Genomic DNA, 16,837 nt, shown 5'->3' with positions numbered 1-16,837 from the left:
CCAAAAGCTACTTACTACCTTTATTTTATGTTTACTTTTTATAGATTGTCTTTTTATCCTACTCTTTCCCACTTGTCTCTCGCTACTGCCGTGCAACAAACACTAAATCAAAACAGTGAAATACTACTACATCAAAACGCATATTCCCTAGAAAAAAAAATTTCTTACAATATACTATACTACACAATACATAATCACTGACTTTCGTAACAACAATTTCCTTCACTCTCCAACTTCTCTGCTCGAATCTCTACATAGTAATATTATATCAAATCTACCGTCTGGAACATCATCGCTATCCAGCTCTTTGTGAACCGCTACCATCAGCATGTACAGCGGTACCCTCGTGTTATCTGCAGCGAGAACTTCAACGTTTGCCAAATCAAGCCAATGTGGTAACAACCACACCTCCGAAATCTGCTCCAAAAGATATTCCAGTTTCTGCCGAAATGTTTTATTGTAGAACAGCCCTATCAGCATCGACAGGAATGCCGTCCAATGCGGCACTTTAGATGGGGTAACTCCCAGCGCAAGCTGATCTCGCAAGTGCATTCCTAGACTTAATTCATATCTGCTCCTCAACTGTCGATGATGCCTGCTAAACTGCAGCTTGACGTACTGCGGACCCTGCAGTCCAGCGCTCGTCATGGAACGCAAACGCTGAAAAACTCCAACTTTCTCGAGCGCTTCCACAAAGACCGTATCGTCTTTTGCCTCCCATTCTTCCCGGCACTTTTTCTCGTCCCAGTTCAAAAAGTACTGCAGCACCTCTGTCTTCGATTCACGCAAGTTGCTCCATACTTTATAATACAACTCTTTGATCTGCCTTCCAGACATGCGGAAAACTTGGCTCCCTTGCTTGCCTCTTGTCGAATCCAATACACTAATTGTTTCTCTTCTTCTAGTAATGGCCAGGTACCAAGCATAATTTCTCTGTATCTGAGAGTAGATCTCTCCCCTTTTTACGCTAAAATATTTCAAATATCCTACAGGGTCCCCATGATATGGCTCGATGTCTTCCAAGTATTCTTTGTATTCCTCGTCATTTCGCAGCATTCTCTCCACAGCTAGTGCTTCCCAAGCCATCCTCCGATACGATACTTTCTGGCCAGCCCAACAGACACAGAGCTCGAACATCTTTTGACAGCCCTTGCATAATCCGTATTGTGTGAATACTCCCTCTGGGCAGAAGTATACGTCAATACCATAGAGGAAAAGATGTTTAATTTCGTCAGACCGAAATCCAAGAAACTGTAAGACATTCATATTCTCGGAAGTATTGGGAAATTGTGCTTTCAGTTTCTTTCTCTCTAGCAAAACCATTTGACTCCCTTTCCGCTTATACGACTCTTTGTTAATGTCGGTGACTGGATGGAATCTATTATCCTCAGCATTGCCATCTTTATTGGCGTCCTCCTTGGCACTAGCGTTGGTACTTTCAGTGGTAGTGGCATTAGTGCTGGAGTTGGTGCTAGCAGTGGTAGTGGCATTAGTGCTGGAGTTGGTGCTAGCAGTGGTAGTAGCACTAGTGTTGGAGTCGGTACTTTCGGTGGTAGTAGCACTAGTGTTGGAGTCGGTACTTTCGGTGGTAGTAGCACTAGTGTTGGAGTTGGTACTTTCAGTGGTAGTCGCACTAGTCCTGACGTTGATGCTGGCAGTGGTAGTAGCACTAGTCCTGACGTTGGTGCTGGCAGTGGTAGTAGCATTAGTGCTGGAGTTGGTACTTTCAGTGGTAATCGCACTAGTCCTGACGTTGATGCTGGCAGTGGTAGTAGCACTAGTCCTGACGTTGGTGCTGGCAGTGGTAGTAGCATTAGTGCTGGAGTTGGTAGTCGCATTGGTACTGGCATTAGCACTACCATGAATGCACGTGTCGCTGTCCTCATCACTGCTGCAATACTTTCTGCACCTGTCACTGCTATTGCTCTCCTGGAAGCTAGACGGTAACGCAATGATCGACATGGAAGCTGTCGCCTGTTTTTCAGCCAATCTGTCCATTCTTTCTATCAGTTCCACTGTGTCAGCAGACAGGTCTGTCCTGGAGCCACAGCATCCAACATGCTGGCCCTTTTTTCCTTTCTTTGATTCAAGTCCATAGAACTCGCGTACCTGTTCGGTTATACAGCCTTCCTTAATCGGTGGTAATTCACCCTTACGATTCCTTGCCGCCCAACTGTTTTTTCTAGATAATAGATAACAGAGGCCCCCATCTCTTAGTCTCCCTACGCCTTGAATGAGCTCAATAATATTAAGTCTATTATCAAGCATGATCACCATCATCAATTGCTTAATGTCAATTCCTTCAGTCACTAATTTCGTTCCGATGAGAACTCGCATGCTACCGTCAGTGACAAACTCCTTTGTGCGAGACACCTTTTCTGCAGCACCCAGCTTCCCGTGTATCCATACCACCCTAAAATACTTTCTCCAAGAGCAGGCCAATTCTTCCACTTCGTTGGTTGTGCTTGCAACTACAATGGCCTTCGACTCTGGTTCAATTTCAAAGAGGGCTAAAAGAAGCTTCAGTGCTTCTTCGGGCTGTGATTCCACTTTCTTCCAAATTTTATGAACATGCCCTAAAGGCACCTCGGATTTCTCCTTGATTAGATTAAACATCCGTGTTGGATAGCTGGATAGACCTCTGCTGAGATCTTCCGACCGTTTGAGCTCGTTGATGTCCATCGACTTCTTGGCCAGTCCCGTAAGCCCAATACGCTGCAACGCAGCATCAGCTACAGCCTCAGGTGCTGTGCCGCTCAAAAAGATTGCTTTCTCAAAAGCGTCAAAATCAAGGTTAGTTATGCCCCCAAATTGCGACTGCCGGTAGACCTCCGTTTCAAAGTTGTGAAACTCATCTACAATGAGGTAACCCAATTTTACGTTGTTGGTCCTAAAGGTGCACTCAACAATATTCTCCCACGCAGCTATCCTGTCTGTGAAATTAGTGCTAGCAAGATCATCGTAGATCCCCACGTATAAATCAGTAACGCCATCGCAACCTTCTTCAATAAAGTTTCTTACAGGGGCCACATTCAAGCAACCGCATCGGCTCAACCTGATCATGCAATTAGCAAGCAACACTGTGTACGGTACAAACAGAAACGACACATATTTCACGTCGCCCTTAGACGCCAGTGCTATCAAGGGGAGATGAAATAACTCCGTCTTACCATAGCCCGGTGGGGCCTGTACTGCCACAGAGGGTGTGTCTGCCATGTATATTTCATGACATAAGCGCAACTGATGCAAGTCCCTGAATTCAAAGGAGCTGCCAAAGAGTTTCTGGCCTGCGACGAGGATATCGTTTGTACTCTTGGGCTCTCGGGGCCTTTTTCGCGTTACTCTTGAAATTTTTTGATCATGATCTGAACTCGCCGCCTCACCTGCCACTACGTCTTCCGCATTCCGAGTACTAGAGAATGAACAATGGTAGTCGCTTTCAAGGCCTAACCATTGAATCCAGCGCTCGGAAGCTCGTTCCTGCAATAAAGTGGCGGTCGTCCCACTGACACTAGTTAACGAAAAGGAATCCACACCGTAAATATTTCGCCCTGTTTGAACGGAATGATTGGCCATGAGTTCACTCGTCGCCGACTCGTACAAATCTGTTTCAAATCTGCTACCTACGCAGTGCCGTCCTAGGGCAATCAACCCCTGACGCATCTCCCGAAAATTCAGCTTCTGAGGTGCATTCTTCGGAAGTTCCCTCATGTACTGCCGAAAAGTTGCGTATTCAACCAGACAGCCCTTCGCGGTATTCAGAAACATGTAGGAATACAAAACTATCCTCGAAATGTCTCGATTTGTTACTTGATCTGGATCCTCAAATCCCACCACATCCATCCAAGGATCATGATTAAAAGCGTCATAACTGTTACCAAGCGCACATATTTGCATTTGCCTTAGCACAGTGACAAAATAAAACACGTAATCTGAAGTGAGTCCGTCAAGCGTCTTAAGTCGAGGCTCCGATGAACCGTTCTTGTTGTAATCAGTGTACAGTTGGATGCGTCTTGTTGTATCATCGACGTATACGTTGCGCTGAGGACCGGCAAAAGCGAGTAGCTGAAGCTCTGGATAACGGTAAGGGTATCCTACGGCAAAATGGACCATCCACATAAGTGGCACCGTAAGCTCGTCAATTGCAACAGTGACTTTATTTTTAAGAGCCGCGGTCATTTTGTTAGTATCTCTTCTCAACTTGGGCAGCACAATTTCACGATATTTAACAGGTATCATTTGAAGAAAAGAATCGTTTTCCAGATACTCGTCAATTCCTCGCTTTGGCTCTCTGAACAAAACTTCTCGATTACGCAAAATGAGGCTGGCAATATCAACCACTGTAGGCATATAAAAGCAGTTGTTCAACTCTCCCCAAAGGTTATCGAACTGAGCCTTGCATGCAAAGTAAAAGCCGCGGACATACTCGCGATTAAAAAGTTTTCCACATACTGATATACCATCAGAAGAAGGTACCAAAGTTATTCTATAAGAGTCCTTCAGCGTGGTTTCCTGCGCTACTTCGTGGTACAGAATTTTGATCCATTTCCACATTGCAACGCCGTTGGTGTCATCAAATATATCTAAATCCCTTGCAGTACAAGCACAAGACGACACCAATAAAGCTTTCACGGCATCTAGTGTTTTTCTGAGTCTTCGTGGAGTGTTAGGACTACGCAACTTACATACTTTCAAGCCATGCTCGTCCACAGAGGGAATAATGGGTTCTTCATTCGTAATAGATCGATCCTCTTCGTCACCAGCGCCACCACGGGGACCCGCCCCGAAATTGAGCGCACATGCTCGCAAGATAATATGCAAAATATCACCCAATCGGTCTTTTTTGTTCATCATATCGTTACATATCTGTGAAAAGTACTTTATCTCAATGGGTTTACGTGGGCATAGATCACGCTTCAGCCGCTCTGTGTCGACTTTCTTTTCGCCAGGTAAACTTGCTTGGTATGCAGAAAAAATCGATAGCTCATCTACGTGTAGTAACAAGAACATGTAGGGTGCCAAATTGTACCCATATTTCCTTATGGTGCTTTTCTGAAGACTCCTTACAATAGGTGCGCCAGAAACAAAGTCAGTGAAAGTACGCATCGTAGAGCTGTCGTTCGGCCTGGCACTCGCTATTTCGTGACAACGTTCCAGGACACGGAAACTCAACTCATTATAGTATCCTCTGTTGAGGTAAAAAAGAGAAAGGGTATCGTAATCCTTTCTATTGAATTTCAAAGTATGCACTTGAAACAACGTGTAGACCATCAAGTTGATTTTCTTGGGAATAAGATACTTTGAAGGGATTGGTCCGCCCTGGAAATCTGGTTCGTCTTCAACAAATGTCAGGAACTTTTGTACATTTTTCCCGACCATGACGGAAATGACAATTTTTTCAAAAGACCTTTTCCTATCCATTGCACCAGTTCTGAATTTTACCACTTTGATTAGGCCAGACTTTTCGTCTTCGTAGAATGACCGCACTTCCGTGGGGATCGATTCAAATAAAGTTATTGAGGGACAATGTACCAAGTCGTTTTTGTTATTTAGAGCCGACTCAAACTCGTCAAAGTTTGCTTTTTCAAACTTACGCCTATCGGAAACTTTCATTTTATTTTTGTAAGTTTCGAAATTAACAATAGTATGTTGATTGTTATGCTTTTTGACAAGAAATCCATCAATATAAACAAAAGATTGTCCAGTTTCCGTCTTATCATCATCTAAGAATGTAATAATTAAGCTACTCTATTGAGAAGAAGCAGAATCTGCGCTATGCAGGTGCAAATCTCCAGCAGCAGCAAAGAAAATTCAGTTAATAAGAAATCTCACTAAGATAAGCGACTGTCTGTCCCAACATAGAAAACAGAAGGATGTCTCATTCATCGCTTGATTTCCGGCCTGCAAAAATAAAGTAGTCGGTACGTACTTTCGTTTTCAATTTCCATGGTGCACAGTATCTTAACTATCTGCTTAGTCGAGGAGAACCAGGATTCTGTTCGTTGCTCAGCCGCTTCGTGGATATTCTCTTGGATACTTTAAATATGGACCTACGCTTAGCCTGCGCTTAGCCTACAACTTCTTCCGCTCTCGAAAAGACCAATATAATAGAAAGTTATAAATTACATTTCCTTATTAGGTATACGACCTCGCGCTTCGAAGTAGAGGAGCCCTTTTTGGCGTACCTACATATGGCGCGTCAGACAGACAAACTTCCCCCAAAAATGTATTACCCCGCCGAATAAGAAAACAGACCCATTCACCCACGACGTATCAAGTTACTTCCTTGGTGCAATGTCCCACTATAAAAAAATTCCTTGACGCTAGATCGTTGGACTAAAATCTGCGTCACAATCGCCTAAACAGGAAATATTGCCTATTTTCGTACAAGGTTACTTCCTAGATGCTATATGTCCCTACGGCCTTGTCTAACACCATCCAGCATGCAATACAGTGACATATATATACACACCACACCACACCCACACACACCACACCACACCCACCACACCCACACCACACCCACACCCACACCACACCCACACACCCACACACCCACACCAGAGAGAAGCCTAAGCCTAAGACTAAGACAAGCCAAGCCTGACCAACCTGTCTCTCAAATTACCCTCCATTACCCTACCTCCCCACTCGTTACCCTGACTCATTCAACTATACCACCCCAACCACCATCCATCTCCCTGTGTACTACCACCAACCGACCGTCCACCATAACCGTTACCCTCCAATTACCCATATCCAACTCCACTACCACTTACCCTACCATCTCCCATCTACTACTCACCATACTATTGTTCTACCCACCACTATTGAAACGCTAACAAATGATCGTAAATAATACACACATACTTACTCTACCACTCTAATCCCACCACCACATGCCATACTCACCTTCACTTGTATACTGATATGCCATACGCACACGGATGCTACAGTATATATCATCTCAAACTTACCCTACTCTCACATTCCACTCCACTCCATGGCCCATCTCTCACTAAATCAGTACAAATGCACTCACATCATTATACACGGCACTTGCCTCAGCGGTCTATACCCTGTGCCATTTACCCATAACGCCCATGATTATCCACATTTTAATATCTATATCTCATTCGGCGGCCCCAAATATTGTAAAACTGCTCTTAATACATACGTTATACCGCTTTTACACCGTATACTAACCACTCAATTTATATACACTTATGCCAATATTACAGAAAAATCACCACCAAAATCACCTAAACATAAAAATATTCTATCCTTCAACAATAATACATAAACATATTGACTTGTGGTAGCAACACTATCATGGTATCACTAACGTAAAAGTTCCTTAATATTGCAATTTGCTTGAACGGATGCCATTTCAGGATATTTCTTACTTACACAGACCTTACATTAGAATACTATGCCACCTCACTGTCGTAACACTCTCTATTCACTGAGCTATAATACGGTAGTGTGTTCACACTCATGCGGGTGCTATGATACAATGGCATCCTATTTCCATTCCCATATGCTAACCGCAATATCCTAAAAGGATAACTGATGCATCTTTAATCTTGTATGTGACACTACTCATACGAAGAGACTATATCTGAACAAGACGATACGGTGATAGGTACGTTGTTTTTGTAGAGTTATAACGAAACTTCAAATAACCCTACTATATTATAACTTATCAGCGGCGTATACTTAAACGGATATTACGATATTGTCTCATCTCACTTCATCTTACCACCCTCTATCTTAGTTTTGGTAGAACACTAACCCCTCAGCTTTATTTCTAGTTACAGTTACAAAAAACTATCCCAAACCATAAATCTTAATATTTTAGGTGTCAAAAAATGAGGATCTCCAAATGAGAGTTTGGTACCATGACTTGTAACTCGCACTGCCCTGATCTGCAGTCTTGTTCTTAGAAGTGACGCATATTCTATACGGCCCGACGCGACGCGCCAAAAAATGAAAAAAGAAGCAGCGACACATTTTTATGGAAAGACAAAGTGCTGCGAAGTCATACGTTTCCAATTTCATTATTGTTTATTGGAAATACTCTGTTAGCTTTATTACCGTCCACGCTTTTTCTACAATAGTGTAAAAGTTTCTTTCTTATGTTCATCGTATTCATAAAATGCTTCACGAACACTGTCATTGATCAAATAGGTTTATAATATTAATATACATTTATATAATCTACGGTATTTATATCATCAAAAAAAAGTAGTTTTTTATTTATTTTATTTTGTTCGTTCATTTTCAATGTCTATGGAAACCCGTTCGTAAAATTGGCGTTTGTCTCTAGTTTGCGATAGTGTAGATACCGACCTTGGATAGAGCACTGGAGATGGCTGGCTTTAATCTGCTGGAGTACCATGGAACACCGGTGATCATTCTGGTCACTTGGTCTGGGGCAATACCAGTCAACATGGTGGTGAAGTCACCGTAGTTGAAAACGGCTTCAGCAACTTCAACTGGGTAGGTTTCCGTTGGGTGGGCGGCTTGGAACATGTAGTATTGGGCCAAGTGAGCTCTGATATCAGAGACGTAGACACCCAATTCAACCAAGTTGACTCTTTCGTCAGATTGAGCTAGAGTGGTGGTTGCGGAAGCAGTAGCAGCGATGGCAGCGACACCAGCGGCGATTGAAGTTAATTTGACCATTGTATTTGTTTTGTTTTTTAGTGCTGATATAAGCCCTACTAGGAAGAAAAAAATGACTGCATATTCACAAAGACAGGCGGTCAAGTCTGCTCTATTTATACAAATTCCTTCACCAGCTGGTGCTGCCCAAACGAGCCACTGACTGACACTCTTTTCTCACCTCAAGATCCTACATATTTCATCTAACACACCTTATCCACCGTAACTATAGAAATGCACCTGTCCTTGAACGATTCGTGAATTCGTCACAAACTTCGTATATGAAGATATGTTTTGCGGCGCCAATGTGTATTCGTATGCGTGCAATGTAAGATCGACGTTATAGGGGCGCCATGTGCCTTCGAAGAACCCTTTTACGTGCCTGTCATATTTCTTTTTCAAGGACCCTCGTTCGGAAGCTATTGTCTTAGCCTATATTAGTATGCTCTAAACGATTGCCGCGGGATAATGTTACAGTTTCTTTTCCCAAGCTGAAGTGAAATAGCAATGATGTACTGAGAGTCGTACCTACCCGTGGAAGCTTACGATGCCGTTCACTATCACTAAGGCATTCGAAATTAGATACCACAATCAAGAATGAATGCGATATATAAACGAGGTAGCTACAGTTAGCTGCACATGTTTCTCGAATAGAGTTAATTGATGTTAGGGTGAATTGAATCATGTGCCAAGGTTTTGTGTAATGAAACATCTTCGATACCCGGGTACCATTTTTCTTGTTAAAAAAAAAAAAGAAAGAAAAGAAAAGAGTACAGAGGCCAGTGGATGGCGCTAATATTTTTTATTTTACGTTTTGAATCTTCTGTTGAATAATTTCATCTATGTGCTTGGTTCTTGCAACTGTTAAACACTTATACCTAGTAAATATTCTGTGGCAGGGGTTGGTAGTGCCTCCTGAATTTATGGGCGCAGTTTAATGCTCAATAACTAGGCAACGCATTTTTTCTGAATCTAAAATGCTATTTAAGTATCGCTCAAAAGAAAACTACAAAATTAGCCCTGTTAAAGAAAAATTCCTCATTCTTGTACATATCCTGCCCAAACAAGCTTCTGTTCTTTCTGTTGGCACTCTCAACGCATTAATCAGCACCACTGCCTTGCTTACCTGTGTTCCATTCTCATATGGAATATCACTAGACTGGAGAATTTCCTCTCGATAGAAAAAAACTGGTTCCACAAGGCAAGGAAGCCTGAGGGTCCGGTGGACCAGTGGAAGTAAGATAGTAGTTAAACAAAATAACATGCAATTAAATATTTTCCTTTAATTTTTAAGTCAGTGTGACCCAATAAGAATAGCTTTAATTTTTTACTTCTTTTGGTACCTAATATTTCTACTTAAAATACTTCCGATGGAGACGCATAACTTGTACTTTTGTCAAGGAAAAGATATAATTAGCACTTGAGCAAGCAATACTATCATTTTTTTTTTTGAGACATTACTTCAAGTTGACTCTTTTGAAACAGATCTTTTCTCCAACTTACTCACGAACATTGCCTAAAAGACAACTAATTTCTCGTCCAAAGCTGATAAAAGATGAATATGGATTCAGCATAAGCGGATTAAAGTAGCAATATCTGCTTAAGTTGACTTCGCTATTACTCTCACGGGTGTAACACTATTCTGTTTCACGAATGGCGCTTACGATTTTTCAAAATTACCTTGGAATGTGTCACGTTGGGCATTTTTAATTATTGTGCTGCATAAAGGTGCCTATTTGGCAAGTTTCTGTGCGAAAAACACTAGTATTGAATGTTTTCGTGATGCTTTATTGACACGTGAGAAGGGAAACTTTTTTTAATACGATAGCACATATATTAACCACATGAAGGCACTTGCATCATCTGCTTAAAGCAGATTAGAGGTCGTATTTCTAACCTTTAAAGGTACATTCTGTTTGAATCATGAATATATGTAGTTGCGTAAGTTGTTTAAGACTCTAGAGCCAACGAATTTCTGCTTTTGAATCATTACGGAATCTTAGAGTGTTATACGACATTATTAAATACAGCAACAATGGCCAGTCGCACAATTTGATTTCTAAGTTACAATAAATGGACTGTAAAAATTCACACAAAAGACTTTCTTGCCCTCCTTCTTTCTTGATTTGTTCAAGCCTCTTTTATTTGCATATACTTTTTGTTTATGTTCTATAGCCTAAATTGTAATCCACTCTATCTATTTTGGGTGCCGCAGCGAACATGCATGCGATCGTACATTTTGACTATTATGGTAAAGAGTAGGTAACGCGATGCAGAAAAGAAAATTAACAGTAAAGTGTGTAAAACGACAGAATCGATAATACGTTAATTTTCTGAGAGAGAAGAAATTGTTTCTTTTCTTTTCGGAAAATTTGTTTGTAAAGGGATATGATATAATACAGGCCCCTGCGAGCTTTGTCACAAGGCCCGTTTCCATTCTTTTTATTTCATCGAAAGGTTCGAAGAACACTTTTCCACTATATAAGCATACCTGTACTCCCTTATTTAATCCGTTCAACAACTTTGGTTCCTCCTTCTAGATTAATTGAAAGCTTTCGTTCGTTTCACACCATGTCTAATACAGTTCTAGTTTCTGGCGCTTCAGGTTTTATTGCCTTGCATATCCTGTCACAATTGTTAAAACAAGATTATAAGGTTATTGGAACTGTGAGATCCCATGAAAAAGAAGCAAAATTGCTAAGACAATTTCAACATAACCCTAATTTAACTTTAGAAATTGTTCCGGACATTTCTCATCCAAATGCTTTCGATAAGGTTCTGCAGAAACGTGGACGTGAGATTAGGTATGTTCTACACACGGCCTCTCCTTTTCATTATGATACTACCGAATATGAAAAAGACTTATTGATTCCCGCGTTAGAAGGTACAAAAAACATCCTAAATTCTATCAAGAAATATGCAGCAGACACTGTAGAGCGTGTTGTTGTGACTTCTTCTTGTACTGCTATTATAACCCTTGCAAAGATGGACGATCCCAGTGTGGTTTTTACAGAAGAGAGTTGGAACGAAGCAACCTGGGAAAGCTGTCAAATTGATGGGATAAATGCTTACTTTGCATCCAAGAAGTTTGCTGAAAAGGCTGCCTGGGAGTTCACAAAAGAGAATGAAGATCACATCAAATTCAAACTAACAACAGTCAACCCTTCTCTTCTTTTTGGTCCTCAACTTTTCGATGAAGATGTGCATGGCCATTTGAATACTTCTTGCGAAATGATCAATGGCCTAATTCATACCCCAGTAAATGCCAGTGTTCCTGATTTTCATTCCATTTTTATTGATGTAAGGGATGTGGCCCTAGCTCATCTGTATGCTTTCCAGAAGGAAAATACCGCGGGTAAAAGATTAGTGGTAACTAACGGTAAATTTGGAAACCAAGATATCCTGGATATTTTGAACGAAGATTTTCCACAATTAAGAGGTCTCATTCCTTTGGGTAAGCCTGGCACAGGTGATCAAGTCATTGACCGCGGTTCAACTACAGATAATAGTGCAACGAGGAAAATACTTGGCTTTGAGTTCAGAAGTTTACACGAAAGTGTCCATGATACTGCTGCCCAAATTTTGAAGAAGCAGAACAGATTATGACGCCATACCACACATAATCTCGCAATTATGTGAAGCCAAAATAATCAAGCGAAACCATAAGTCATATTTAGTGTATGCTGGCATATCAAGCCTTTTCGAACCTCTTTATAAATTTTTGTAGTACCATTGACTCTTCAGACTAACCATGATAAAATCTTTTTATAGAAAATAAAAAAAATGGAAATCGTAAATGCTTGGTATTTAAAAAGTACCCATTTCGTGCATCTAAATATACTAATATTCAGTGAATGGTGATAAAGGTACTCCACACTTACTTGGATCACTCTTGTGATCAATTTAAGATACCTATATGTGTAACCGTATTATGTAATTATGAAGTATAAGTCGTTGAAAGACTTATACTTTTTAGGCGTAATATCAGATGGAATCAAAGAAATTATAGAAAACAGTAGATCAGAGATCCTGCCTTTGGAATTCTGTAATTCAACATATGGAAAAATTGATGCGAAATCACAAGAGTACAGGGATAATTTGGTAATGTATCTCACTAGTTACCATTGTTTTGCTACGCGTACTATCTCGTTTCAATCACCTCTTCTATAATATTACTAAAAAATGTTCATATGTTATATGGCGTACCGATAAAGTTATTGCATTTCTCATGCGATTTTAACTTCCTTTTCAAGTCAAGGATACTTTGTGCAAGCGTAAATCCTTGCTCAATCTCCTCTGCTCAAAATGAAAAAAAAAAAAACGCAGAATCATATGCAGGATGCAATATTGCTTAAATGATTCTATATTTTGCACTTATGTGTGAAGAGTGTAATTTTTGATCTTCCATTTTAATGTTATGCACATAGAGCTGAAATTAAATGCGTCATATATAATTATTATGAGTGAGTGGATTTTGAGATAATTATTGGGAATTCATTATTGCTTGAGATAATATTATTACTTATACAGAATACACTAGAAGTGCTCCTCGGGGACATAGAGATCCATAAAAGGGAATCGATAATTCTACACATTAATCTGTTTTATTTCTTTATCTGTTTTACACGTTTTCATTCATTATCTTATTACAAAATCAGCCCTTGCGCTTCATGTTCCATTATACTCGCAGACTGTTTCTCATCATTTATCTCATCTTTAACTCCATTCAGTATATTATCTTAATAACGCGACTACTAGTAGTGAATAATGGTCAATTTTTACTTCAGAAACTTCCCTTGATTTCATTCATAGATGTTATTTCATTGTCAATTTTTACTCTTACTCACCGATTTGAATGACAGTAAAGAACTTTGCTCAATTAATATTATATTTGTTGTTATCGTCTAACGCTGTAAGTATATGGTACTATCATAAGAACCTCAGTAGTGGAATATGGTTGTTTCTTGTGCTGACATGATTCCGGATGGCCTGTAGGAAAGTATCCAAGATTTTTATTATCAGATACCGGTATGCATTCCATAATGCCAGAGTTTGCGTTCTTACGTCAAAGAACAATGATGCTACGGAGCGCAAGAAAGTGACGTGGCCAACTATCAGCGCGCTAGGATATGTATGCACTGCCGAAAGGCTGAAGCGTATCGTACATTAATTCATAAAGAGAAAGAAATCTCAACCCTGAATTTAGGATAGCGAAGTGCAATAAGAAAAACTTTACCATTGTTTTCAGGATGAATTCTATATCAGCCTGTTTATATAAACAATTTGACAATAGTGCGTAAAGCTAAAAAAGGAAGCATGCCCTTTGTTCCTTATCGGGTGGAGAGGGCCGCACTTAATCTCGAGCGGATATCAGGTACCAAAAGCCTAATTGAAGCAGGCAAATTTTTTTTCCCTATTTTCTTTTATTTGAGTGTGTACATACTAATATAAATTTGATCAAATAATGAATGCGATTAAAAATCAATATTGGCAAATGGAAAAAAATCTAATAGCGGCTAATAGTGAGACTTACATCGCTATAGATTGGTAATTAAACGAATTAAATAATAACAATTGAAAAAAAAAAAACTATCATGAGAGAATATACCAGTAAAAAAGAACTAAAGGAAGAGATTGAAAAAAAATATGAAAAATATGATGCAGAATTTGAAACAATCTCTGAATCTCAAAAAGACGAAAAAGTTGAAACAGTGGATAGAACACCCTCTGAAAACCTCTCTTATCAATTGGGCTGGGTTAATTTATTATTAGAGTGGGAAGCAAAGGAAATTGCTGGGTATAATGTGGAAACTCCTGCGCCTGGTTATAAATGGAACAATTTAGGAGGATTATACCAGTCATTTTATAAAAAATACGGAATCTACTCCATTAAGGAGCAAAGAGCCAAGCTGAGAGAGGCCGTAAACGAGGTCTATAAATGGATATCTACTTTATCTGATGATGAGCTCTTTCAAGCGGGAAATAGAAAATGGGCTACAACTAAAGCTATGTGGCCTGTGTATAAATGGATCCATATCAACACGGTTGCTCCTTTCACAAACTTTAGAGGAAAAATTAGAAAATGGAAGAGACTAGTGCCTGAAGAACAACGCATAAAAAGGAGGAAGATATAATGAGAAAGTTGTATATGGCCGTCTATTTTTTTTCTTGCAGGATTTAGAAACTACCACAGGAAAACCTTTTTTAATATCATATTTTTTGATATTATTATATTTGAGAAATGAATCTCGATTATTATGAGTCAATTTAACAAAACCTCATATAATGTACAGCAGTATAAAGACAAAACTCTCTTACGCTTACCATAGCCTCAATAACATGTCACAATACGAACTTTTTATGTTCTTCCCATATATTTTATTGTACTCTACACACACAGTATTGATCATATAGTTAATTTACCTTACTATACGCTAACCTTTAAAGCAACAAAGATATAGACGATACCATACATGAATGTCGATCAGAGACGTATGGTATAGCTTGTGTCACATTCTGCTATCGTATATGGTATACATGGCACATACTTTAAATTTTAAAGTAATGTCACTTGATTAAGATCTTTCCTATACGTCAAGGTCTCGAGATAAAACTTTATGTCTCAAATAATACATGCTAGGCATATAATGACCCATTTTCTGGAGTTGATGTACTCAAGACATTGGTTAAATATCAATCACGCATGATGATAGTGCGCCCTATTATAACCCATTTTTGTCATCGTCATCACGCTTCATCACCTGAGAAAAGTAACATACAAACTCAACGCCTACTAAGATTAATACATCAAAAACGATATCGTTGCCATGTACGTGCCCTAACTGCAGAAGAGAACTTCAACACTTGGACTAAAATTCACATGAAATTCTCCTAACATTCTAACATCGGTGACATCATTCCAAACCTCTTTGTAAAAGAATATATGAACAACATATGCATTAGAATAACGTGCCGTTAATTTTGCTCGAATTAACTTACCCCAGACTTGACAAAAATCTAAAAACTAACTACTCAGAAACACAAGCAAGCCTTGTGCATAAGAAAGATGTAAATCCATAGCATCAGCAGTTTCGAACTTGATACACCTCCAATTATTGCTTCATAAAGAATACATCTCCGTCTGGTAATGCGATGGCCCCGGTTTAGAGTACCCTTCTTGCGCAAGGTACTTGTGTGATAAGTAGCGCATTTTTTGCACATCACGTATGCTACTTTTGTATTCTTCACTAGCAGGCACTACAGTTGAAATAGAATTGAAGCTTGAAGTGTCGTATGGGTTATTCCGATTAGTTCACCTATTCGCATATTACGATTTTATAATCAGAGTGATATCAATGAGTATTATAACCTTTAAGTCATTGTGCTTATGCTATCTATAAACGTCCAGCGGCACATAATTCATCTATTTATGCAATTCCTACAATAAATGTTGATATCTTCATGGAAATTTCTTAAGCACAAACTTGTATTTAATATCCTGCATAAAGAAAACAGACATCTAGAAAACTTTCATAATTTTCAAAATAATCTTCCTTTATACACACTCTAGCGACCTGGGTTTACATTTCCGTGTATGATTGCTTTATATAATAGGACAATAAAGGAAAGTCGCTAGAAGAGAATATTATAGAAAGCTAAAGTGTTTAGAAACAGATGACTTAGAAGCACCTCTGTAATGTGGAGACAATGGTCTCAAGTTGGCGCATACATCAGTTTGCCACAGCGACAGAAGTATAACCGATTAACTCAACATGAAGGATCCTAGAATATACCGCAAGATTCGATTATCGATCGTCTACTACATCATAGTAGCAGTTAATATTACTAAAATACATGCATCTTTTGTATGATACATGATCAATATATATGATTATATTACTTCTTTCAGTTTAGCATTTTAAGGATATTAGCACCACAGGCAGAATCCCACTTTTTCAGTCTCTCATACTCTCTCAGTTTGATTGAGATTTAACAATATCAGCACATTTTAGAAGATGCTACAGTCAAATACCGCCTCATCTAAAGCATGTTCTACATATATCACAACGTCACGTTGAATAAGGCCATGTGACACGGGTTTCTGCCGGTCGACATTCCAAGCATTGTATTACAATCTTCTTTCATTATGACATACTATTGCATTTTCTAGGGA

General features: G+C 39.5%; 4 protein-coding genes across 4 annotated transcripts, besides 2 other annotated features; 2 read left to right on the top strand and 2 right to left on the bottom strand.

The window, feature by feature from the left end:
- Positions 1–7,309: a telomere (TEL04R; Telomeric region on the right arm of Chromosome IV; composed of an X element core sequence, X element combinatorial repeats, a short stretch of telomeric repeats, and a long Y' element).
- YRF1-1 (Y' element ATP-dependent helicase protein 1 copy 1) lies at positions 223–5,613 on the bottom strand (the record flags this gene model as incomplete). Its single annotated transcript, NM_001180853.1, has 1 exon — positions 223–5,613. One exon carries the CDS (start codon positions 5,611–5,613, stop codon positions 223–225), a length of 5,391 nt encoding a protein of 1,796 aa, NP_010834.1.
- A 1,013-nt stretch (positions 7,310–8,322) lies between the features above and the next one.
- Positions 8,323–8,685, bottom strand: PAU10 (seripauperin PAU10; the record flags this gene model as incomplete). Its single annotated transcript, NM_001180850.3, has 1 exon — positions 8,323–8,685. One exon carries the CDS (start codon positions 8,683–8,685, stop codon positions 8,323–8,325), a length of 363 nt encoding a protein of 120 aa, NP_010831.3.
- Positions 8,686–11,235: 2,550 nt separating this feature from the next.
- YDR541C (carbonyl reductase (NADPH-dependent)) lies at positions 11,236–12,270 on the top strand (the record flags this gene model as incomplete). The annotated part of the gene is made up of 1 exon (NM_001180849.4): positions 11,236–12,270. The coding sequence occupies one exon, from the start codon at positions 11,236–11,238 to the stop codon at positions 12,268–12,270; it is 1,035 nt and encodes a 344-aa protein (NP_010830.4).
- Positions 12,271–13,126: 856 nt separating this feature from the next.
- Positions 13,127–13,450: a long terminal repeat (Ty1 LTR).
- An 808-nt stretch (positions 13,451–14,258) lies between these two features.
- Positions 14,259–14,798, top strand: IRC4 (Irc4p; the record flags this gene model as incomplete). Its single annotated transcript, NM_001180848.1, has 1 exon — positions 14,259–14,798. The coding sequence occupies one exon, from the start codon at positions 14,259–14,261 to the stop codon at positions 14,796–14,798; it is 540 nt and encodes a 179-aa protein (NP_010829.1).
- Positions 14,799–16,837: the final 2,039 nt, after the last annotated feature.

The sequence above is a fragment of the Saccharomyces cerevisiae genome, chromosome IV (assembly GCF_000146045.2).
Source record: "Saccharomyces cerevisiae S288C chromosome IV, complete sequence".
NCBI lineage: Eukaryota > Fungi > Ascomycota > Saccharomycetes > Saccharomycetales > Saccharomycetaceae > Saccharomyces > Saccharomyces cerevisiae.
Note: the sequence above shows the minus strand (reverse complement) of the source record. Positions and strands in the feature narration are given on the sequence as shown.